This window comes from Saccostrea echinata, unplaced genomic scaffold (genome assembly GCF_033153115.1).
Source record: "Saccostrea echinata isolate AGI-Se365-2 ecotype Australia unplaced genomic scaffold, CSIRO_AGI_Sech_v1 ptg000002l, whole genome shotgun sequence".
Lineage (NCBI taxonomy): Eukaryota > Metazoa > Mollusca > Bivalvia > Ostreida > Ostreidae > Saccostrea > Saccostrea echinata.
In genome coordinates, this window is record NW_026889751.1 from 29054499 (window position 1) to 29081464 (window position 26966).

At 31.8% G+C, this 26966-nt stretch overlaps 2 protein-coding genes and 1 pseudogene across 4 annotated transcripts in view; 2 read left to right on the top strand and 1 right to left on the bottom strand.

Annotated features, from left to right (window-relative positions):
* Window positions 1–26966, top strand: part of LOC133176652 (E3 ubiquitin-protein ligase HECTD1-like) — a 127048-nt gene that overhangs the window by 95141 nt on the left and 4941 nt on the right. The window lies entirely within an intron of this gene.
* LOC133176627 (uncharacterized) lies at window positions 668–26760 on the bottom strand. Of its 3 annotated transcripts, XM_061311734.1 has the most exons (7): window positions 26669–26760; window positions 25677–25860; window positions 15616–15660; window positions 15204–15332; window positions 10927–11041; window positions 9340–9414; window positions 6860–8640 (listed from the first exon to the last, which is right to left on the bottom strand). In XM_061311734.1, exons 2-7 carry the CDS (start codon window positions 25831–25833, stop codon window positions 7962–7964), a joined length of 1200 nt encoding a protein of 399 aa, XP_061167718.1. In that variant the 5' UTR covers window positions 25834–25860; window positions 26669–26760; the 3' UTR covers window positions 6860–7961. The 3 variants fall into 3 exon arrangements, with proteins under 3 accessions (XP_061167724.1, XP_061167718.1, XP_061167730.1); XM_061311740.1 differs by lacking the exons at window positions 6860–8640; window positions 9340–9414 and adding an exon at window positions 668–2753 and having other exon boundaries at window positions 26669–26741; XM_061311746.1 differs by lacking the exon at window positions 15204–15332 and having other exon boundaries at window positions 26669–26759.
* LOC133203188 (myb/SANT-like DNA-binding domain-containing protein 4) lies at window positions 19142–20339 on the top strand (annotated as a pseudogene).

Sequence of the window (26966 nt, forward strand, 5' to 3'; positions counted from 1 at the left end):
AATTGGAATGAAAATGAATATTGTTAATTGATAAGACGTCGTTGATATATCGAAATGTTGAATTGAAGGCCACAGCAAGAGACTTCTTTTCATATGGAAGTTGTTGAATAAATTTTGCTTCATAACCTTATTTTTCTTAAATTTGCATTTAGCATAGATTCCAAAAAACTATTTAAGATACTTTTATGTTAGCTTATACATTGATACATAACTTACTGAGAGTTCACTGTGTACCACTTTTTTTTTTTTTTACTTTGTCTAGACCTTCCTATTGACAGCTGACTTTTACTATTTATTGTGAACTTCTTTATAAAACTCAGTTTTTAAGAAACTATTCAATATATATATATATATATATATATATATATATATATATATATATATATATATATATATATATATATATATATGCCAAAAAACCCACTTCTTTAATTACTATAAACAAATTTCATTACTGATTAAAAATAAACCAAGGAAATGACCAAAAATGAGTACTTCTTTGAGAAACAGGAGTTCTTAGAAAAATAAGTCTGTTACAACTCTTCTTAACAGATGTCAGCTATACTTGAATAAAGGATCATCCCTGCTTTGTGATTAAAGAGTTATTTTTCAGTTCAAGGAGTTAATGTTTGATATCTAATATCCGAATTGAATGATATCAAAACAATTACTGTTGATTAGAATTATTTAATTGAGTAAACTAACTACATTTGCAAGCTTTGAAATAAATATGACATCATATAAATTCAAAATGGAGAAATAATAATAAAATTAATTTAACAATAACAGAGAAAACAGAGTTTTAAAATAATGTACATCTTAACATTTAATAACTGAAGGATAGGTTACATACTAAAAACACAACTGGGCAAAAAAAAAAGGTGCCTCTGTATAACAAGTGAGATATTACAAGTTATCACAGTTTCTCAGAATGACTTGGTGCAGACTAGAATATCATGGAAGCATTTTTAGAAGGCTTGGTACATGCAGCATATATTATGTATAATTCTGTGTAATTTGCCTCTAGAGTATGGTACATAGAAACTACATATACATGAATATTATTCCATTTACTAATGCCTAGAATACATTTTAAGAAAAATATACATGTGTCTTTTCTTTAGTAAAATTTAATAAAAAATATCAATAAATAAAATGTATACAATTGAACAAAAGATGTGTGGGAACCACATTTTAGCAACATTTTATGTTTTTGATTTAGATTTTTCAAGATTTCTTCAAAATTCAAGATTAAACATGGAATTTCAATAATTTCAAATTTTGTTGACATTTTAGGTGACAGATACTGTGAGAAGTCTGTGAGAGGGGGTGATGGAAATTAAAAAAAAAAAACTGGTTTTATTAAGAAATCATAGGAATTATTTCAACCTTCGAAAAGCTTGAATAATTTTTCTGTTTTTGAATTCATATTAACATGCCAAGTTTATTTAATCAAAATGTATAATCAACAAACATTTTCTTTAAAAAATTCCATATTATTTATCTGTACAAGTATGGTTACCGTAAAGTGTGAAAGTATTCCTAAATCTTAAATAAAAACATGTACTACATGTACATAAAAAAGGGATATTATTTTACACCTTAAAATAACATACATGGCATACAACACAACCTTTGATACAATTTATCTAACTACTGGTACAAGGTGACAGAAAAGGCATTTTTACTTTCATAAAGTTTCATTTATTCTCAATAACATGTATAAGAGTCAGAAACAGACATTTTCTATAATTTTTTAAGACACTGACTTTCCTGTTTTTGTATTGGGAAACACTACATCACGGATAAGAAATAATTGGAAGTTAATACCAAGATTACCAGCCATTTATTATGGAAGCTACAGGTAATATGCAATCAACAGTCAAAAATCCATGTATAACAAAAACAAAATAACATTAACAAATTTTATATACTTGCATTTTCTGTGTACATAATACAACCATTTTGTAAGATTTCACAACTATAAAGTACAACCTTCTCCTCTCACTTTTTCCTAAAATTGATCAGCTTGACCTATTTTTGACTGAATATCAACATTCATATAAGCTTGTAATATCCCTTCCTGGTTAATTTTTTAAAAATATCACAACTTCCTGTATCATTTACTTCCTGGGTCATGCTGCATCACTTTGTTACGTTTCTTGGGCACTGGTTTCTTCCTGCTATCAACTCTGTCGTATGGATTCTCATCAATATAGTACATTTCATGTGTCTTTTTGTCCACAGGGGGTGAAATGTCTCGGGTTCCACATGACGGAGTGTCCACCAGTGGTTTTTTATTTGCACTTTTGTTTAACTGATCTGCCTTTGCCACTTTAACGAACTGAGAATTTGCATAGATGGCTTCATCTTCTTTTTTCCCATGGGGCTTGCGTTTTAGTGATGATTTTGTCTCATTATTCTGTGGATGATCACTATTCATCACTGAATCATCATTTTTCAATGATACTTCAAGTTCCTTGTTATTTTTGTTATAATTAACATTGTCTGACTTCTTCAAGACTTTATCCTCCACTTGTGTCCCATTAAGATTTCCTGTATATCCCCCCTGCTTCCCGCTTCCCTCCAAACCATTTTTGTCACCCCCATTCCACTTTTTCCCTTTCTCTGCGTGGTTGTCCAGATAATTAACGTTCTCATGAGCCCCACTCCACCTGTTTCCTTTCTCTGCCTTGTTGTTCAGGTAATTCACACTTTCATGAGTCTGCAGATCATATGTGTGTGTGATGTTTCTGTAATGGAGAGGGAAAAAAGTCAGAAATTATAATATCTCATTCAGAACATGTAGTATAAGATAGTTATTAGTGGGTGTACATGTATGTAAATATACTTACATTGTACAGGTAACTATCAACCTACCAACAAATAGCATAACAAATGTACTAGTTCATAGGTATTAATATTAATATGCAGCAGCCTTTTTGCATCTTTTTGTGTCACTCAAAATAGCTAGCATCAATTAACAGCCATCAATTTGACAATATGCAAGTAAAGCCATTAATTGTTCTTGAGAACTCCATTCCTGAGGTTTGATGTTGAAAAAAAAACTTTTAAAGCATATCTTAAAAACAATGTACAGAGAACTGTTATGAACTTTTATTATGTTAAAAATCAACAGACTGAGAATAAAACAAACCAAATTTCAAAGATTAAAATATCGTAAGTTTAGATTCTCCATTATAACATTTTGTATTTATAACTCTGTGCCATTCATTTAGCATATTTCACATCAATCAGATGCAGTGCACATAACTCGGATTTCTATAATGGATAAACTTCATTACCCTAAAAGAGCTGTTCATGCTAGTAACATCTGAGATTTAGGTCACAAAAATGCATTTTTAGATTCTCATCCTAATTTGCAAACAGTATCATGCATTGTAGGGTGGATTTTTTTTACTCTTAAAAATATACCTTAGACTTTCAGTATATCATGTTTTCATGAAACAAATTGCTCAGATTTATCAAATTCATAATGCAAATATGGGTAGTACACTTAATCCCCCCCCCCCCCCCCCCCCCAAATAAAAAATTTCAACAATATACTACTATGATGTGAATGTCTTGACTTTATTTTTGTATACCAATGCTGAGTTTTATTTTCCCCTTAATTTTCTTTGTTTTAATTAATGAATATTTAAAAAATAAAGTGATGCAGACACTTTGAGAGGAGCAAGCAGGGATAAGAATCTAAAAATTAATCTTGTGTGGCCTCAAAAAATTTAATTTAAAAGTTAAAAAAAGAAGAATTATCCCCTTTTTAGAAACTCCAGTTAATGACTCTCAGTGCACACTTGCAGTTTTTACCATTTACAATTATGCACTTTCTGGAAGTCAATAATTTAAAAGCAATTGGTTATGACAATGATAAGGAAATAGCAGATGAAGCAAGATCCTGAACACAGATATTTAAAAAAATTGGTCTTTAGATGAATACATATATCTGCCCTTCAAGTTATTGGAAAGAAGAGAATGCTAATGTTACTCAGAAATATTGCTATGTTTATGTGAGCAGATTATTATATGTTTATACCCTAGATAAATTTTATTTTACATGAACATGTATATATGAAGCAATTTGATGTTTAAAATTTTTATACATGAGAAGAATGTTATCATACTTTTTGCAATTTTCATTACATTCTTGCCTTTCCTCACTCTTTTTTCCAAATAAATGAAATTTAACAGTTAATCTACAAGGCATAATATATGATATATATAAAAGTATATAATTATGAAATACGTTAAGATTAAGAGCCACAAAGTTCTTATTAAAGTTAATATCAAACCAAATACACATTGTGCACATTAACAGGAACCTGTAAAAAAATCCTGCTTTTTAAAAGTTTGTTCCATTATTATATTTTAATGTTAAATTTAATAATTGAAGTGTGTGTTAATGAGGTATACTTTGGTGTCTTCGGCTACACACCTGTTAATTTAAAATTGATTGAATTTCTGAATCATTACATCCACTAAGAAAAGCCAATTAAAAGTCACTTTTAATCACTTTATCTGGAAATATTTTTTGTCGTTAAAAATAATACAATTTATTTATGATTTTTTTCATGATTATTATGATTATCAATAAAATAAAACTGAAATAAATGAAAACTTGGAATAAATTAATTTATTATGTATTTTGTAATAAATAAGTAATGTCAGTATATTTAATGATCACTTCTTGTTTGAACTTACAACATAAAATTTCTTTTGGAATAGAACAAATCACAGTACAATAAGGAAATAAAATCAGTCACTCAAGATTTTACATTGCATACACAAAGTGGGAAATATCACCCTACCTCTAGGAAAAAAAACCTAGAAAATTTCAACAGCTTTCTAGTGATAAATTCCAGAACACAACAGACATGTAAATTATAAAGCTTGAACAATTTGAAAGAATCTGTCATCAAATAGCTGACAAGAAAGACTTTGGAAAAACAATCCAAACCATCATGATGTATAGTTAAAGGAAAGTGGAATGGTCTAGATTTAAAATTAATTTAGCACTGCAAATGGAGCACCATATTTAACAAAATGCACACATAAAAACACCCACCAGCTGGTTCTAATAAAACTACCAGTTTAAATAACTGACTAAACTAAAAGTTTATATTACTGAAGAAGTTTGTACCCCAAAAAATTTCATGTCTCAAGGAATATACCTGTGAAATTTGAAAGCCCTAGCTCCAACTGTTCAAAAGTTATGGTGAAGGTTAAAGTTTTTTTAAAGTAAGTAAAACGTCAACATCAAGGTCAAAGTTGTTGGTATCCAAAGTAAGATCTTGTCACAAGGATTACATATGTGAAGTATGAAAGCCCTAGCACCAACCATTCAAAATTTATGGCCAAAGTTAAAGTTTTTCTAAAGTAGGTCAGACTCCTAGGTCAAGGTCAAAGGGTCAAAGTAGTTGGTATCCAAATGAAGGTCTTGCCACAAGGATTACATATGTGAAGTATGAAAGATCTAGCACCAACCGTTCAAAAGTTATGGCCAAGATTAAAGTTTTTCAAAAGTAGGTCACACTCCAAGATCAAGGTCAAAAGGTCAAAGTTGTTGTTATCCTATGGAAGGTCTTCTCACAAAAAATACACATGTAAAGTTTGAAACCCCAAGCACCAACTGTTCAAAAGTTATGACCAAGGTTAAAGTCTCATAAAATTTTGCAAAAGTGGGTCAAACTCCAAGGTCAAATATGATGGTATCCAAAGGAAGGTCTTGTCACAAGGAATAAACATGTGAAATATGAAAGTCATAGCTTCAACCAATTAAAAGTTATTGGCAAGGTTAAAGATTTTGCAGAGAAAAAGACAGACAGACAGACGGGCGAACAGGGCAAAAACAATATACCCCCAAATCTTCGATACTGGGGCAAAAAAAACCCAAATTTTTATACTGGCCATAAAAATCATTTAAATTAAATTCTCTTTGTATAAACATTTTACATGTAAACATGAAACACACAAACAAAAAGTTTAAAAAATGAACATGATAGCACTGTGATATCTTACATGTACCTGGCTAGTGTCACCTGTAGCACTTTCTATTCTGATTCAAACAATATAAACACAAAGAGGGGGACAACACTGTGTACATTGTCCCAAGTCCTTTTTATGTTTTACATGCAATGCTCAGAGGCTTTTGTATCCAATGATTCAAACCTTCAGAGGCATTACAAATGATATGATTTGGCTGAACTCAGCAAATTATTTTCTTAAGGAACAAGATGTGTTTGTGAAACACTGATGCCCCCGTATGGCAACTTATAGCAAAGGTAGAACTTTCTCAAATGCAAACAAATATGTTGGTACCCAAAGTAAGGTTTTGTCTTGAGGAATAAACATAGCTGTAAAATATGAAAGCCCTAGCAGCAACCATTGAATAGATATGGAAAAGATTAAATTTTTTTTCAAAAGTATGTCAAACATCAAGGTCAAGGTCAAATGGTCAAAATTAATAGTGCCCAAGAAACAATGAGAAAAGGCCTTCTCCCAAAAAATACACAGGTGAAATATGATGGCCAAATCACCAATCCTTCAAAAGTTATGACCAAGGTTAAAGTTTTCCAAAAGTAGGTCAAACTCCAAGGTCAAGGTCAAAGAGTCAAAGTTGTTGGTATCCAAAAAAAGTTCTTGTCACAAGGACTACCAAGGATTACATATGTGAAGGATGAAAGCCCTAGCACCAACTGTTCAAAAGTTATGGTCAAGGTTAAAGCTTTCCAAAAGTAGGACAAACTCCAGTGTCAGGGTCAATGGGTCAAACTTGTTGGAATCCAAAGAAAGGTCTTCTCACAAGGATACACATGTGAAAAATGAAAGTCCTAGCCCTAATTGTTCAAAAGTTATGCCCAAGGTTAAAGTTTTCCAAAAGTAAGTCAAACTCCAAGGTGAAGGTCAAAGTTGTTGGAATCCTAAGAAAGGTCTTGTCACAAGGATTAAGTATGTGAGGTATGAAAGCCCTAGCACCAACTATTCAAAAGTTATGGCCAAGGTTAAAGTTTTTCAAAAGTAGATCAAACTCCAAGGTCAAGGTCAAAGGGTCAAAGTTGTTGGCATCCAAAGAAAGGTCTTGATACAAGGATTACACATATGAAATATGAAAGCCCTGGTACCAACCATTCAAAAGTTACGGCCAAGGTTAAAGATTTTCAAAAGTAGGTCAAACTCCTAGGTGAAGGTCAAAAGGTCAAAGTTGTTGGCATCCAAAGGAAGGTCTTGTCACAAGGATTACCCCTGTGAAGTATTAAAGCCCTAGCACCAATTGTTCAAAAGTTATGGCCAAGATTAAAGTTTGGTAAGGTTTTCCAAAAGTAGGTCAAACTCCAAGGTCAAGGTCAAAAGGTCAAATATGGTGGTACCCAAAGAAAGGTCTTGTCACAAGTAATACACATGTGAAATATGAAAGCCATTGCTCCAACCAATCAAAAGTTATGGACAAGGTTACAGTTTTTGCGGACAAACAGATAGACAGACGGACGGACAGGGCAAAAACTATATACCCCCGAATCTTCGATACGGGGGCATGAAAATATAATATTATGTTAGATGGATAATATGACAATATAAGAGAGGGGGGATAGAACTTCTGCAAAGCTCTGGATGGTTACATGTAGTATTAGACAGTCCCAGGAAGGGGAAAACTTTTGGTCATAAATTACTAGCAAAGATATATGTGTACCTATCATACAAGTAATCCAATTACATCTAGCTAATGTAGATAGTTTAACATATTGCTCATAAAAAAGGTATTAGTTTCTGGTTAATACAAAATATGAAATATTTTGAATAAGAGGTTTTCATACAATTGATTGATTTATTACAAATTAAGTAGATTCTATTTAATTTGGCTCTTTTTAAAAACTGTCAACGGTTTAATTTTGTTTTGAGGCAACAAAGCTCAACTTTTTTCTGCTTCAATTTTTTTGGTCTCAATGTCAGACACACTCCTGCTCAGGTGAGTTTAAGCGGGATTCATAGCCGCTGTCAACAGACATCTGGTTTTGAATCGAACACTTGCCATCACCAGCAATGTTTGAGTTCAACTTAATGTCAAACTGAGATTTTGTACTCAATGATTCCTCAGTCTTAGGTGTCTTTGTGTTATGCACACTCTCAGTGTCTGAACCACTCGAAGGTTTCTCATAGTTGGGATCTTTTTCTCTCTGATAGATGTCCGACTCCAATTTCTCTTCCGTTGTAGGTTTGGACATTGCCTGATGAAAGCATGTCTCATTTTCAGACACAATCATGTCAGCTTCAGTATCTGAATCCTGTTCTTTCTGATTTGTGCCTGACTTTATTGTACTACCTTCCTGACTGAAATCATTGTCTGTCTGTGTGTCAGGGTTATAACTCAGTGTGAAGCTGACATTACCAGAGTTTTCAAACAAATCCAGTTTAACATCATTACATTCTACTGCAGTATTTGAATATTCCTCTTCTGTGTGTGCTGATGGTTCATCAATCAGCTGGGCTGTAGAAGAATGCTTAAAATCTTTTTCGTTATTTGAGACCTGCTTATGGTAGACCACTCCATCAATCCTGCTATTGGGCTGAATTTGTCCCACGCTACTCTCAGATTTTTTACTCTCCACAGAAGATAATGATGCTTTCCTAAAATATAGCAACACTCAACAGCTACTAAGAACCACATACAATACAGACAGAGCCTTGAAAATTCATTTTAAAAACTGATTTATGAATCACTGTACTTGAAGCTATTATAATTACAACACAATATTCATCAATTCTATTAAATTTTTTTGCACAGAGATGAAAACATTCACAAGCCAGGGGAAAACCGCAAAAAAAAAAAAATAAAAAAAAAAAAAAAATAAATAAATAAATAAATAAATAAAAATAAAATAAAACATCTGTGTATGAAATAACTCAAAATAAATGAGTTCAAGAAGGAACCTGCTAAAGAGAAAATAAAGTCCAAAAAGTATAAGAGAAGACAAAGTTAAAGAAATTACCCAAACGTACACGAATAAAAAAAATAAAAGGACATTGCACGTGCTGGAGAAATATCACCCATGAAGATTGATAATGATCTTCATATGCACCTATTAAAATAATAATACTTCGAAAAAAATAGTTATTAATGACATTGTTCGGTAAATATGGCATACTCCAAAGACAGAAAAATTGATCATGCTTGCCATATAAAGTAAGATAAGAGGGGGAAATGTATGCTTGATAAATATAATTTAATAGTCACAAGAATAATAGATTTTAATTGTTGGATTTAAGCACACCTATATACGGGTGTCTCTGATACAGTTAAGTCAGTTCATGCAGGTAGAGATCTACCTATTCCTGTGTCTTTGAAGATCATTCCAAAAGAAACACTGTGATAGATTTTGATACATCACCGACTTTCTAAACCTTTGAAACAAAAATCAAATAAAAATTGAAAAAAGAAAAAAAAGACACCAAGATAGCATTATTAACTAAAATTGAAGACAGAAATAATATTTGTGAATCTCTGCTTACATCTACACAAAACTCAATTTAATATCACCACAATATTAAATCATACACTAAGTTAACTACAATCCATACCCAATAATTACTTAAAATCCAACCACAAAGGTTATCTGACAGCGAAACACAGCTGCAGTTAAGTACCATTCACTCCAAAGTAAACTACAATCCAAACCCAAGAGTTAACTACAATCCAATTCAAACAGTACCCACCAATCAAAATCATCTGGTAACTATAAAGGCAATTCCAACAGTTAATCACAATCTGACCTCAACACTTCACTTCTCTTTTAAAATTTCAAAAATGTAAAATTTTTCAACTCAAAACTTATTTACATCCTTATTTGTACATCTTAAACAAGAAGTCACTGAATGCATTCTGTGTGATTATATGTTTCAAATAACTTTGACTTGTGCATTGAAAATTAAAATCTACTAGTATATGCAACCTTTAAAATCTAAAAAAATGAAATTCATTTAATAAACAATAGATGTGTCTGTGTGACAGGAATGTCCACGATCACAGTCATGAAAGTTTATGTCAAAGGATGTAAAAATAATGATGAATGAACATGAAACAGAAACAGAATGTCATATACTGCTGCCTTTGTTTCTTGAGTCAGTTGTCCATAGCACAAACATACTTTAGCAGCATAAAATTTTTATCAACCACAAAGTTAACACAGAAAAAATAAATCTTGGAAACAGAGAATAATTAGATAATTGTCTAAGGACAGTAACTTTTGTGAAAATGGGATGTTAGTCAATAAGAAACTATAAAATGATCTGTAGGTCATCAATATAGAGACACATTCTAAAAATCAGCTCACTATTTATGAAACCACATCAAATTAGTCCTTAAAAAAGAATGTTTTGAAATTTTCAAATTTTAAGGGAATAACTTTCATAAAAATGGACCAATCAACATGAAACTCTTGGCCATAGGAACTGGGAGGGCCATGCCCCCCAATAATTTTGCCGATATATAGAATACTACAGAAAACATAGCTCCACTACAGTATATGCTTGTGCCTCCTCAATAATGTCTGATGACCTTTTTTTTTTACTTATCAAGGAACTTTTGAATTTTTGGTGGTGTCCCCCAACTGAAAATGTTTGGTTGTCCCCTTAACTTGAAACTTATCTGTACATCATTAATATAAAGGGACACACCAAAAATCTGCTCATCATTAACAAGCACATCAAAAAGTCTGCAAAACTAACTATAAAGGAATGACAACAATGGAATGATGGGCAGAAAAGATCAGTGACAATATATGCCTCAAGCATTTCATGATGGAGGCATAAAAACACTTGGCAATGATATCTTTTTCAGCCAGACATTTAAGTTTATGAATAAATCATGAACAACAAACTAATTTACGATCAATCATAAAATTTGTGAATACCTACCCTGCCTTTCCTTTCTTCTTGTACATATAAACTCCTACTGCAATTATAGCTATTACAAAGGCAAGAATGATCACAATCACAACAGGGACTATCCAACCATCAGAATCTGCGGAGGCTGAAATAATATATTATCATAGAATTACAAGTTTGTTTACTGATCAACAAATACTTCTTATAGTTTTACAATATTCAGCTTTATCAGACTGTTCTATTTTCATACTTTTTACATGATTTCAGGAACAATTACAACATTTTAATGATAAGTTTTTAATATACTCTGGATTTTTTTAAAATACAAATTCTATCATTCAACAAAATAACTGGTATGTAATTCAGAACACAGTAAGCAAAAGACAGCAAACACTGGTTTACAGCAAACCTCATCATTACAGTCCCAGTGCCACATTGCTCACCTGATCAAATCATCTGATCAAATAAGTATACATTCAGGAAGAAGGAATCACAAAGGGAAACTCCCAAACAAAAAGTATAGAATCCTTCTGACAAGTTTTGTTTACAATAAATAATGATGCTTGTGTATTTATACCGTCTTCAAAGAGCTAGGTTCACTTTGTGCATAAAATGGCTCTGCGTGTCCTTATATCAATTAACTGACTATCACCCTCTGTCCCATTTCATATATCAAAATAAAGTAGAGACTTAGTGCTTTCATTTCCTATAACAAAATTTCTTTTTGAGAATCCAGGTATTGGAAAACAGGCTTTGAGAAAATGCAATGTTCTTGAATTTTGCAGAAAACATGCGTATTTGACTACCTTCAGCAAAGAATTAAAATATGAGCACAGCCCACGATCCAAAAATTAAAACATGTTTTGTGATCTTCAGAAACAGATCTTTCATTATGTAATTGCATATTTTGGATCAGAGGTTGTGCTCTATATGAAATATATATAAAAATACCTCAATTTTTGGCCATTTTTAAGGGAATTTACAGGATACGGGAAAAATGATGCATTTTATGACTTCATAATGCATTGACCATAGAGAAAATTACATCATGTTTAATAGATACACGGTCACCAAGGGTCCAAGTTAAAAATACTGCATTTTCAACCAAAACTGAGCAGTTTCAAAACTGAGCAGAAATTCTCAGGGCCAAATCAGGCCCCAAGTGGCTCTTGCTCTTTTTTACAAGCATTCTTTTTTAAACTTTTAAACCCCCATAAGGGCCATGTTGCTGCTCTATTGGTAGCGTTTTTTTTTTTTTTATAATTATTTATACTGATGATAACAATGCTTTTATATAAATTTAAGAAAGTATAGCCTTCTTGCATGCTCAAAAGAGTAAAATGTATAGATTAGTCAGATATGCGTAATATTCTTGTGGAAACTTTTAAACCTTACCACATCCCAATTCTTGCTCAAAAACAAGAAAAAAAAATCTTCATAGAGACCATTCTTTTTCATATTGATTTTAATTCATTAAAACAAAAGTGAACCTCTTTAAAATAAAATATGGAAACAAAAAAGATGAAGGACAAAATAATTTTCATCAGAGACAATCGTTTTAATTTTAATAGTCTAGATTGAACCAAGAAATAAAGTGAAAAAATTTAACCACAGCTGTAATGTAATTTTAGCAAATCATGATTCATAGCTAAAGCAAACTTTGATTACAAACACAATGCCACAAACAGCAACCAATGGTTATAACAAAGTAAGCTGTATAAAACCATCAGGATACAAAAACACAGAGATAAACATGACTATTAAAGGTTTTTAAACAAACAAAAACTTTTGAAGAACTAGCATGTTTTTGGTTTAAAGACAGCTAAACAGACAGATGGTCACGGTACTGAAAATGATGACAGTAAACATATGCTATGATAACACAATGGTGCTGGTCCTATCAAATTTGTAGAAGCTTACCTAGCTACTAAGTGATAGCAAGATATGTAGACCTTTTGAATGGAGAGCTACATGTAGGTATCAGACTTCAGATACAAATATCTCAGTAATAATTAATTTTAAGAACAAAATTAGGGAAATTCTAGTGAAATTGTTATCTGATCTTAGAAACCAGCACCAGTTTATAAGTATATTGCAAACTTGGATATATAGTACCTAATATCAAATATTCATACTAGCTTTCCCTTAAGTAAGTGGTTTAAGCTAGCATATCATTCAAAATAGTAGATGAACAATTTTGTTTTTATTTTACAGTTGATGTAAATATAATAACCATCTTTGATTTGTCACAGCTTTAATTGCCACCCATATTAATCTGAATTCTAACACTGAATGTAAGTATGCAAACATGAGTTTTCTTTCTTTCTTTATCGCAAACAAATGCCATCTTTATTTACCTTTTCCATCTCAATACCTAATAGATTCATGCGTCTTTACTAAAGGACACATCTTTTCCTGCAAGTTTCATTGAATTCCACTCACTGAACTCTTTGAGACATTTTAAATTAAGACCAACAGAATTGAACAGCTAGATTATCATTATTTCCACTGTTTAAAATTTTTCCTTTTTTGTACTTCTCAGTATGACCTACTGCAATTGATAATTCAAGCTACGTACATTACATATAATGTTATACTGTAATGTACAATACACTGAATATTTAACAATCATGGGTCCCAAGAGGCATAAAAAACTGTAAACCAACTATTATTTGTGACAACACTTATTCATGATTTGTCATTTTGAAATCTATAGTGAAATAAATAGTTTGTGGTGAGAAATATTTCTGATTAAAATAAAAGTCGCAAAACTTTTAAAATTTCTAACACACAAATAAAAGTTGGATTACAGAAGTTATATAAAACTTTATTCATAAGTGTCCTGTTTAAAACTGTACATAAAAAGCAGCATAAAACATCCTATTAACAATATATTATGTATCTTATATGTATCTTACAAAAATGTCTATCTAGATCTATTAGAATCTATGAAAAGGGGAATATACAACTCAATTTTCTTTTTAACTTGTATAAAAACAGAAAATTGAGTTATTTCCCTTTTGAATATGATGGCCTTACATTACATGTAATAAATGTAGAAACTGAATTTTTATGCATATAAATATAATTTTTCCCCTTCTCCAATAATACAATCATGCATGTTGATGTTAATAACTTTCAGCAAACATAAATTCAAGGCCCCTTTCACAACTTCCCTATGACTTATATTCACTGATAAAATTGTCTAGTTAGGCCAATTCTTTAAAATAATGTTTGTTTGCCCTCTTCTGCCTCAGGATGAAAAAAATTGGATCAGTTACGGTAGATGGGAAATTTTTTTCCCCTAGAAAATGTCAACATCAATGCTGAATTTTCAAAATTTAATCAACTAAAATTAAAGGTGTTAAAAAAAATTAAAAATACATTTCAGGATGAATAAAAATATAACTGTTTCTCAGAAATTAAAATATTTTTAAGTTGGACCATTTTTAGCCAGTCGGTTGGGAGAATGCAAACAAACATTTTTTTTAAAGGTGGCCTTAGCTTTTTTTTTTTTTAATTTCAGAGTGAGAAAAAATGCCACCTTTCCATAATAAAAACCATGGGGAATTAAAATGACTAGATGCATGGGTGTTAAGTAATGTTTGGACAAATTGATGGACAGTCTCTACATTAATACTTGTACCATGCCATTTCAAAGATTGGAATTTCATTCAGCAAGATTTTTCTTACAACATAGCATCTGTCGATACAAACATTACAGTAAAATAATTAACTTCACCCACCAAAAATGCCTCATGCATGATAGTCACGGTGCTCTTTTTTATGGGGATGAGTAATCTCAAGCCAGTGACAGATTTAGTAGAGTGAATCCCTCCCCCTCCCTTCAAAAATAATGAACATTAAGAATAACAAAGTATTGACATTAAGAATTACAAAGTATTGACAAAGCTATTGCTATTAAATGCAAATGAAACTACAAGTATTTAAGTTTCCATTGTCATTTAACTTCTTTAAAAGGTCCCCCCCCCCCCCCCCAACACACACACACTCCCCGACAAGAAATCCGAATATTTCCTGAAAGCTTCTTTTACCCTTCTCCAATTTGCCCACAAATCATCCCAATACACACACTTTTAAACATGTTAAACTTTATTCATTAATATAGAGAAATATGGCAAACTCCTATCGAGAGTCCTGATCTTGGTCTAAATTAAGGCAAATGGACCAAAGAAATTAAAAAAAAAATCCCCAAATAAAAAGATTGATCCCCCCTATACAGTGTTACATTCCGGCCAATAACAGTGTATCCATAATACAAGTATATATAACATGCAGTTTCTTACAGCTGCTTAATATGGAGGTGGGCGGGACTAGGGTGTCATTTTGTAAGGATGTAATATTTGTAAAATCTGTCGTCACATCCTTCAAAGTCGTGACCCTGGGAACAACTGTCGTCTGGGCAGTGGTGCTAGCTGCAAGCAAGAAATTGTTTAAAGCAAAAAATTTTAGATAAAGAGAAATAAATAATTTTCTACGTACTCTAAAAATATTTGGTTAAAAAAATCCTCAAAGGACAAATAAAATAGTCAGAGTACACAGTAAAAAAAAATTAAAATAAAGACAGGTGCCCAGTGCCCATGAGTTTTGAATACTGTTGATATAGGTATCTGATATATTTACAGGTTTATGCCTTTGGGACTAAAATAGAAGAACACAAGGGGAGTAACTCTTGTTGCACTAGTTTATGATACTTACATGTCTTGGAATATACTGGAACATATGTTTTGTTTCCACATAATTCTGGAATTAAAAATAAAAAAAAAAGATTATAAAGATAAATCTTAATATTAATATCTTCAATATTTACATTCAGGGATGTAGGGAGGGGAAAGGGGGGATGGCAGTCAGAAAGTTAATTACAGCTGGACAACAACTGGAAAGATCATCTCCATGTTGACCAACTTGCTATGAGTTTGATCAAGATATTCCATGTATGTTTATTATCATGTAATGAATGACTTTAAAAAATTGAAAATAGCATTCATCAAATAGCCACTTCTTTATTCAATGTTTTTTTTTTTTTGATGCAAAATATGTACCATCAAGTAAACCATTGTCTGACAAGTGATAATTTGTAGAAGAATTTAAGTAATATTTGTTTGAACAAGTATATCACACTGACAAGTTAAAAAGTGAATTTAAATGTAGAACATAATTAAAATGAAATAACTTCCAAGGCATCATGAAAATTTTTATTCATACATTTAAACACAGGCATATACAGAAATAATGGGTGTCTGATTTTTTTTTTTATGTGAATAGACATTTAGATTCAGGTGCTTTGGTTGAGAATTTATGTTTGTATGTACCTGTACAATGGCAATAAAAAAATGAATTAACTTTAATAAACAGGGAGAATTAGTGAGAACTTTATATGAGTTCAGAGAACTCTGATGTAATATGTAATGGCTGTTACTGACAAGCAGCCAATAACTACTCAGTTTGCTTTTGAATTCTGTGTCTCTCTGCCAAGATACACAGTGTGATTATGTAAACAATTCTGACTAGATAATTATTTTTTCTTCAAGTGTCTGATCAGTCATTCACCATTCACATACAAAAAAATGGCTCAAGTATCTAATCAAGGGGGATACTGAACTTATAAGCATTACCATCAGCATCATAAAGCACTGCAGCAAAAATAACAACTTATCTTGAAAGTAGTGAAACATGCACAAAGAATTCAAACAAAGAACATAGTTTCCTGTATGCAAATTGCTTTGTCTCTTAATCAAGACTGTAATTAGAATTCAAATATTGGTATTACCAGTATATTATATGAAGTGGAAAGGATAAAGAAAAAAAGGAGCCATGAAATAAAAAATAACATCCAAGTATTACTGAGATATAGAAAGAAACAAAAAAAACTGACCTTTAAAACAGTCATAAATTTTACCATAAAACACCCTTAAGCTTACCACAATTTGGTTGCATTATCTTCCCTATGTCAAATCTCAGATAAATCTATAGTTGTACATGTACCCTAAGGGACTGCATTACAACAAACCCAGTACAAATATATACACAATCTCTCTGTCAGCTACAGCAGACAATGATGAATGTCAATTGTCATTTTATAAATCAGCATGCCTGCGCTACCTTGCACAGGTGAGGAAATTCTCCTAAATGACAAAGTTTGACATTCAAACATGCAGGAGAGAAAACGTTTTCTTGTTTAAAATGGAAATGTGTATCTGTTTGTTTTGGTTTGGCCTAAAACAGATTTTTTATGACTTTTCTGACATGACCTGTGTTTACCTGTATTCCTGACCTGTATCAAACACAAATGCTGAATCTTTTCATGTAGTATAATAATATACAGCTATAGCAATGGCTTTATTATTGCAAACAGAATTTTTTCCCATAGATATATATATATATATATATATATATATATATATATATATATATATATATATATATATATATATATATATTATATATACATATATATATATATATATATATATATATATATATATATATTACATTTTCAACAGTGAAATACTGTGATTTATTTATTGAATAAAAGTGATATTCTCTCACAGTGTGAAAGGATATCAAAGTAAGTAAAAAAAAATTTCTGCCTGTAATAAGATAGAGATAGTAACATCTTGATAGAGCTAAAACTGCAAATTTCTTCCCAAATATGTTGCTAAAATCCATGCTATGTAACGTTTTCAATCACACAACTGCTAAGCTATGACGTCTCAACCACTCAACTATGACGTCAAGCCTATGACACTATGTTAAGAAAAGACAGAGGCAAAGGGAAAATCAAAGAAAATGTAATAAACAGAAAATTCAATGTTTTGTAGATGAATATGGAATTTATTTCACTCGTGAGACAGGATTTTTTGATATTTTCACTCGTGCTTCGCACTCGTGAAAATATAAAAAAAATCCTGTCCCACTCGTGAAATAAATTCCATATTCATCTACAAAACATTGAATATCCTCTATTTATATATATATATATATATATATATATATATATATATATATATATATATATATATATATATATATATACTTTTGCAATTAACACTATTTGATCAAAGTATATACATCACTTCACTGTATAGATCACAAATTCACTGTAATGTCATAAATGGAGGATATAATTTCTCAATGACATCATAAAGGATAGATGCATGAGGCATCCATGCCCCCCCCCCCCCCCCTTTCAACATGGGCATGCATCAGCTACTTATGACAGTGTCCACGAGTAGTTATACAATCTATATCTATGATGTATAACATTGTTATCCACTAATGGTATTAAACTGGATTTAATTAAGTTTAAATGAAATAAGGTAACTATCATTTGAATAATCAGGATATAAATTCGGGTTGGTCACATGAAGCCCAAAGGGGGCTCTATGATAGATTTGATTAACAACCCCGGCAACCTGTTTTATCCTTATGAATATTAAAAAAATGACATCACTTAAATTTACATTTGTAACTAATTTGTAATAAATATTTCCTTATTATCTGTCTTTCAATATCGCTGCCAGTACTTTTACCATGTTACCTGGCTGAAATCAGGGGCGCGTTTCACAAAACTATCTTAAGATTTGTCATAAGACAGATCTTAAGACAATCTTAAGATCTGACTTACGACAATCATAAGATCTGTCACAGCTGTTTCACAAAACTATCTTAAGTAGTAGAAATCTTAAGACAAGTCTTAAGATATATCTCATGCTACAATTTTATAGGAAATTGTATAAAAAATTAAAATAAAAATATTCTTGCTAGAAGTTAAGTTTTCTTCCAATCAAATCACTGGTATGTTATTTTTTTTTTTTTTCTTAATTTTGTTTTTAAAAAAGTGTATCTTAAATATTGTAAAGGAGTTAAACGCTCGAAAATAAAATTTCAATGTACCAAATACATGTACAATGTTCAAATTTTTGGTGGGGCGGGGGATGTAGGAGCAGAGTCAATAATGCTAATTGTGCCATGATTATGTATGAATTAATTGGAATGAGAAAATTGTGTGACAAAAAGTATTTTAAAAATGGGTGTGTTTGTTGATAAAATAAAAGTTAATTATGTTTCATTTGAATTGTTAAATATTTAATATGAATTTACTTTAAATTTGATCCACCACCCCATTTGCGCTTGTACGAAATGAATGGTATTCAAATGCATTCATCTGTGGCCACAAAACGGGTACTAAGTCCGTGCGCTCAGAAAAAATTCTAGTAAGAAAATGTCTCTGAAAAGATGCCCAACTTTTAGCTCTGCTGAGATACCTGTGTTAACAGACGAAGTGGAGAGAGGAAAAGACATTCTATTTTCCAGGCGAAATTCAACAGTTTCCAATTCTTTGAAGAGGGAAACTTGGAACAAAATAGCCACCAAGGTAAATGCTGTAAATACTACAGATCACATCAGGTCCGGAGAAGAAATGAAAAAGAATTGGACCTGCTTAAGCAGCGAAAGCAGATAGAAGTTGGCACTAAACAGGAGGGAGCAAAAAAAGACAGGGGGAGGATCCTTGCCATCAGCAGCTGATCAGGGGCCGCCTTAAGACCAATAGATGAGAAAATAGAAGGTATCATCGGGGAAACGTCAATTTCGGGAATTGAGGGGGGCATTGACGTTTTAGAGACAGAGTCGGCCAGGGAAACGTCACCAAGCAAGAGCACAGATGCTGTAAATGGTAGGTGTAAGGGTGATTCTCATTAGACTTAATTCCCGGTGAAAGGGGGGTGTTCCTAAAACTACTTAGTCTATTTCACCAATCCTGTAAATAGTGAATAATAAATAGCACTGAAGTGAGATGTCTTACAAAGGTACGAGAGGATACATAGTGTTTGATTTTTTTTCTACAGAGGTGGGTATGCTCCACACTATAAAGAAAGTCGTATGCAACTTTTAGTGATAATTTTTTGTCTGATATTTCGTAGTTTTATTAATTCTTCATACAATTATTTAGCATGAAGAGAAAACAAATATCTCGTTTATTCACCATTTTATAATACTCCATGTAAATTTTGAAATTGAGATAAAATAACAAAATTACTGTTTTAATATATTTTACGAAAAAAAAAGTTTCGCGATTTTGTTTACATGAATTTCGTATTTCTGGTTGTATAATATGAATTTTGTTTACAGAAAAAAAGATTTCCCGATGTAGAGCCAGCAAAGAAACGCTCAAAGAATTTACGTTATACTTGTAATGATGACATAACATTGAGACTAGTTGCAACAGAGGAAGAGAGGCTGGTTGTTGGGGAAAAAGGTTAGAAATGGAGAAAAAACGACTGAAAGTTGAAGAACGGCGACTTGAAATTGCAGAGCAGCAACTACAAATACAACGTGAACAACATACTTTTCACCTCTGTCAGCTTGGGATAGTTCGTGACGCTACAGTAACAGTCAATACCCCCTCTGAAAATGAATAAAACCTGTAGAAATGTGTTCAATTTACTACATGTTATTTATTTTTGTGCTCATTACAATCACAACAATCTTGATACAGAGCAAATTCACAATCGCTATGGGTGATGTTCAAAAGTTGTTTCATTGAAATTTGGTGATAAAAATTATTTGATCGAGGGTATAATTAATAACAATTATTGTATGTAAGCAGCTGCTGCATAATAGAATTTTAATGTTGAAAGTTGTGGGTCAAGGGACCAACCTTGTAGATGGATTTTACTTTTGTTCTCGATAACTTGAACACTTTATTATTTTACTATGAGCATTGGAAAATTGGACATCAAACGCTTTTATAAAAGTTACCAATATTTTATATAAAAAAAAATCACCTTCTATCACTCCTCCCCCTTTCACAAACAGTTGGATAATATACAAATAAACAAAATATTTCTAATAAATATTAACGTATATTTGGTTCCGAATCCATGCTTACTAAATACACAAAATGAAAACGGCACCATATTTCATGAATGCACAATTTTTTTTTTGTGGTGCCACCTTAAAATCTAGAGAGAATCAATCTTTGGTGGATCTTGGCCCCGTCATTATTGGGTCCTTGATAGACGTAGTTGTCTGGTGGATTAAGCCGATGTGCCCCAGGATTTTGTGCTTGTGGCACCGGAACATTGTGATCAGTGCACAAGTTGTGCAGAACAACACAGGCAGTCACAATTCTACATGCTCTTGTTGGATGAAACAGAAGCGTTCCACCAGAATGATCAATGCAGCGAAAGCGCATTTTAAGCACCCCGAAGCTTCTTTCAATAGGGTTTCTCGTCTTAGCATGCGCATCGTTGTAAGCTAATTCACGGGGATTGCTTGGGTTAAGGACTGGTGTCATCAGATAATTTTTCAGAGGGTATGCACTGTCCCCAAGCAACCAACCTCTTCTAATATATCCATTTTCAAAAAGATCACTAAGTGTTGAATTTGTCCACACAAAGGCATCGTGTGATGAACCAGGCCATGGCAAAAATGTTAGTAAATTTTGTCCTGGAATCACAAAGTGCCATTACATTAATAAAATGAAAATTTTTTCTGTTAACAAACAGATGCTCGTCATTTTTCGGGGCTTTAATTGGAATATGAGTTCCAACTATCGCTCCAATGACGTTAGGAAAATTTGTAATGCGAGAAAAGCCAAGTATTGTGTTATTTATACTTCTATCGTCTTGTGGATATTTTATATAATATCACGCGCTAGATTAAAATTAAATGGCGTGGAAGGCGGAACTTATCAATGATATCTGCATCAGTCATATAGTCCAATGGGTTGTTCCTATCTCTAAATACTCGTTCTCTTCTTAAGTTCCTTCTGTTTTGAGCCAAAATATAGGCGGCCGCCATGCTCACTTTAGTCTTAAGACATGTATCTGGTTGTCTTAAGATTAAGATAGATCTTAAGATTATCATAAGATATGACAGTTTTGTGAAACAGCTACGGTACAATCTTACGATAATTTTCGGTCTTAAGACAGATTTTAGTCATAAGATAGTTTTGTGAAACGGGCCCCAGAATTGTACCGGCCAAACTATTCGTTGGAGAAAAATTTGATAAAATACTGTAAAATCACATATTTTCTTGGGGTCACATTCTCGAGGTTTGAGAAAAAAAAAATATTGATATGTGGGGATTTGATTTCATGGTTGGAGAAGTGTTAAATAGTTATTTATATGAAATTTTACATTTCTTGGTGGTCATGAATTTGTGTGTCTCTGCATACCTCGAAAACAATGAAAAATAAACCCCCAACAAAAATAAATGATTTCACAATATTTTATTAAAATTGCTTCCACAAAGTACCTCCTACTTTTGTAAAAGTATCACTTGTTTCTTATCTTTTTGAAACCCTTGTATTATAGTTTAAAATCCATGAAATAATCTATTTTTTCAAATCTCAACCATATAAATTGAATGAATGGAACATGATCCTTCTTAAAATAGAAAGGAGAGTCATGTATCTCAAGAAATTGACTTAGTTTAAGGAAGTTTCTGCATTATGACATCTGTTAGAGTTGATGTGGACCCCCCCCCCCCCCCAAATACTGGATCTGCACCAGTGATGTGAAATTGACAGTCACAAAGGCTGATATGGGACTCGAGGGCTGTTATGACATATGATATGGATTTCAGCATCTAGTATTCTATTTATCATATATTTAAAATACTTAATATGCGAGTTCACATAAAGTAATTTAGGAAAATTTAAGACAATTTCGTGCGTGTTTACTATGACCTTTTTCTTTTAAATCTAAAAAGACAATTTTAGGTCTTTGAAAACAAATTAAGTCCAAAAATTTTTGTAAAGAATTATATTAAATGTAAATGTATACTTAAATAAAATCAAGTTAACTTTTAAACTTTGTACAAACATTACTTCCGGTTTGATATGGATTTTTGCACGCCAGTCCGATATGTGATATGGATTTTCGGACCGGTCCTTGGGGTATTGTGACGTCACCCATATCGCACAGTGCGGAATCGGCGTATTTACTACTAAGTATATGATAAGATTTTTTTATCCAACAAGTTAAGTGTTTTTATAAGGCTCGGGGACTTACACACAACGAGTTGCATAAAAAATCATATCCAACCATAAACCATGGGAGATTCTTTTTATCTCAGGTTTTACATATAACTATTTCATGATTTACACTGTTTTATATGTATGTAAATCCACAATATTCAATTGACTTAATCAAATTCACGCCAAAACCATTGTGATGTCACAACCGTGGATATGAAAATGATATCCTAGTATGAGCTATATCCACTGTATAAAGGTGTTAACGTCATAAATTTTATTTACGCAAAATTTAAAAATGCATTTATAAGTAATCGTTATATATTCAGTGGATATCATAGTAACACTTATGATTGCTTTGCATTGAACACTGATACATGTATCCAATTCACTCATTCCCCTGTTATTTAAGGAAGAATTTCTTAATTATCTTCTAACATACCATGTGTTAAAATTGTATTCACTTATCATCTTTATATTTTTATTTTTGTGTGTGTGTAACTTTAAAAGCATTAAAATTTCCTATAAATAAAAAGTTTTCTTCAGATTTTGAATATTTTAATCCCTGTGAAAAATCTATACTTATAAATTAATAAATTTTGCAAATAAACTCCGAAACGGGTGCACCAGAGTTCTTACTTACTCCTCTAACAATACACTAGATACAAGATGATGTCCGTAAACTATATTTAGATTTCACTTGCGTAGTAAGTATCGTACATTAAATTAAAAGTCTACTTTTATTTTCTATAAACAGCCATAAAATAGCAAAAACATGAGTACGGTGGCGTTTCCGGTTGGCGGATCTAAGTTACTGGCAATTTTTAATGAAACTGTCAACAAGCAATTGTTTATTTATTTCATAAAACGTCATCACTGAATTATTCAATCAGAACTTGATTTAAATCATATAAAAGAAATAAGTTGTGATAACCGATTAAAAAGGGAAATGTGCAAATTATTTTCGTCGTTCAACGATCTTAATGTTGACGGAAGCTTCTAGAACATCATATAGCATTGAGCCCGATGTAAAAAAACAAACAAACGAGGCGCTTAAAGCTGCATAACATAAAAAAAGGTTTTGTGTGATTGGTCATTGAAATAATGGTAAATCATTGATTACACTATAAGTTGTGAATATATTTATATATCGAAAGACTATTACAAATATATACATGTATATGTATGTAGTAGGTTTTCCGAATAAATTTATCGGTAAAATTTTTATATATTCCTTACTGAGAGCATTGTGGCAACGAACCCGAAGTACAATTTGTACTTCGTATAATAAACTCGCTTACATGTAAAGAGAAAATTAATGAATAAGGTATTGTTCAAAAACAATTAAAGATGTAAAATTTTGTGCTTTAATCAATACATTTCATTTTTTTTTTCTGAAAACAGTCTTTTGTATCAAATACTCGGCCTGTTCATACTTCATAGGGTGTTAAAAGCTAATTTTACACAGGTACTTAGTTTAAGAAGTATTTTATTCACGATATACATAGAAGTATATACAATGAATATTGATTGAACAGCAGGCAAAAATAGCCTATATTAGTTCTCTCCATTAAAGATCAAGGTACAAATCATGAAATGTTACAATAATATATCACAACTTTTACAAAGACATGTATTTTAAACTAATTTTTAAGGAGGATACAACGTACAAAATTGATACACAGGTGCTTGAGTCTTGATTTATAAATATGTTTGTACCTTATTGACATGCAAAAAAAGTAAAGTACATTATTTACATATCAGTAAGGTACAAACATATTTATAAACCAAGACCCAAGTACCTGTGAATTTTGACCCCCCTCCCCCCAAATCAATTTATCAGTAAAATGTGCATATTCACTGCTTTTATCCTTGACGGAAATGAAATAAGAGCATCTGAAGTACAATATCCATAACATAGTATAACAGGTTTCACATTAAACGTCAATTAATGAAATTGTTAATTTTCAAGGTATTACAAAAGGGGGTGGGGTGGAGACGTACATCTACTTCATGCGAGATTTTGAACAAAATATTTCTTTCTGCTATAAGCCTGTAGGCTGTCAGTAGAAAATACAAACTATTTTCTGTCGGTAGTACATGTAGTATATATTCAATTCCCCGCGCTTGCGCGGGATTTCATCTAGTCCTAAATATAAAAGTAATAATTAGTTAAAAAAAAAAAAGTTGAAGTGTTGAAATGTAACAGAGTTTGAAGTTGTTCTGTGTTGTGTACAGTGATACCATGCACCTACAAGCACTAGCTAGAGTATAAACCCTTTAAATCAGTCAGTAGAGCATCAGATTTTAAATATCTGAGGGTCAAAGGATAAAAATTCAAGTCATACAGTGGATGTTCCCTAGCTAATTGGTCATACTGAAACCCAACTACAAAAACCACATTTGGGGTTTGTTGTTTATAAAGTCTCATATGTGAGATTTCTTAGGGGTAAAAAAAATCGGAAGATAGTTTGAAAGTGTCTAACAGAGTTTGATGTGGTTATGTGTTGTGTATGAGGCCAACTGTTCCTACTAGCACTGGTTAACATGTGTTAACCCCTTTAGCTCAGTCGGCAGAGTGTTTGATTTTAAATCTGACAGTTGTAGGTTAAAGTCATATTGTGGACATCCCTAAATAATCAGTCATAAAAAGTTTAATTCATTCCGCTACAATTTTTAAAAAATATATTGTACCATTGTATACCAAAAATTACTTGAGTTTAATTACTTAAATTACTAAAAATGATTGTTACAAAGTATATGTAGTGTTCTTACCAATGTAACTCTGATAAACTTCAGATTCATCTTGCATTTTTATCATTTCAGCCTTTGCTTGTTGTGATGTGCTTCCAAATATTGGTGCTTTTGGGGGTCTTAGAAAGGGGTCATTACAGATGCACTGTTGACAGCCAATGTTCTCCATTGTTACCATTCAGTATGACCTCAGTCTCTTCTTATTCTGTAAAGGAAACAAAACTGTAATCATCAAATTTTAACAACTAAATACATGAAAAGTGAAATCTCCGATCAACAAAGACATCACGTGCAACAGAAAATTATTCAATTATAACCAAAGATGTAAATAACATAAAATTTATTTATAAAATATTTTTAAAAAAATGAATTATTTCAAAATCTTTACTAACACTGATCAAAAGGAGATCATCTTTCTCTCTCACAAACCCATAATCACACAGTGACACACACATGGAAATTTTAAATTGTGAATAAACATGATAAATAGCCTCCATGAACAGTGATGAACACGTATAAAGTATAGGGAAGGAAAACATGGGAAAAAAGCTACATTTTACATTTTACAAGTACACTTTTCAACAAATTCCTTTCCTCTGAATATATATAGTAAACCCTAACCTAATAATTCCGTACTTTTAAACTATGATACATGTGTTGTATTCGTGATTAATACATCGCGTACTACTCACACAAAAGTACTATACATGTAACACGTGCTGATTGTACTGTGACATCATGACCCTGTCACTAAGACCGTGGCATGAACAGAAAATAAAAAATTAATTATAAATAAAACATTCTCTCTTCGTGTTGAAAGAAAAAAACCTATGGTTTTAATTTCATGTCTGTTTTTTTTTTTGTTCCGCTAATGAACGGAGATGGAATGCTACAGGATTGGTTCAAGTGCTAACAAACATATAAAAATCTACTGTACAGTTAGAGATCTTGATAAACGACAAAACTTTCAGTCAATTAGTTCTTAAACCCGACAACAAGAATATGAAACTTACCTGTTCATTTTACTTTCTTTTTGATGAGATTAAAACCAGGAAGTTTACAAATGGGATGGGAGTGAGTAACTTCCTGCTTCAATGGAAAGACATTTTTTATCCGAAATACCGTTAGCATAAACAATCTTGTATTCCCTTCTTACTTTACCCCGAAATTTGTAACTTTACAACTTAAACAAAAAATTGGCAATTGGAAACCGTATGGGTTTGACACCTTCTGACTAGTGTACACGTCTACCCGAGGTTTGTGTGATATCGTCTGATACAGTATATTTTTCTTTATTATATGATGAATGAG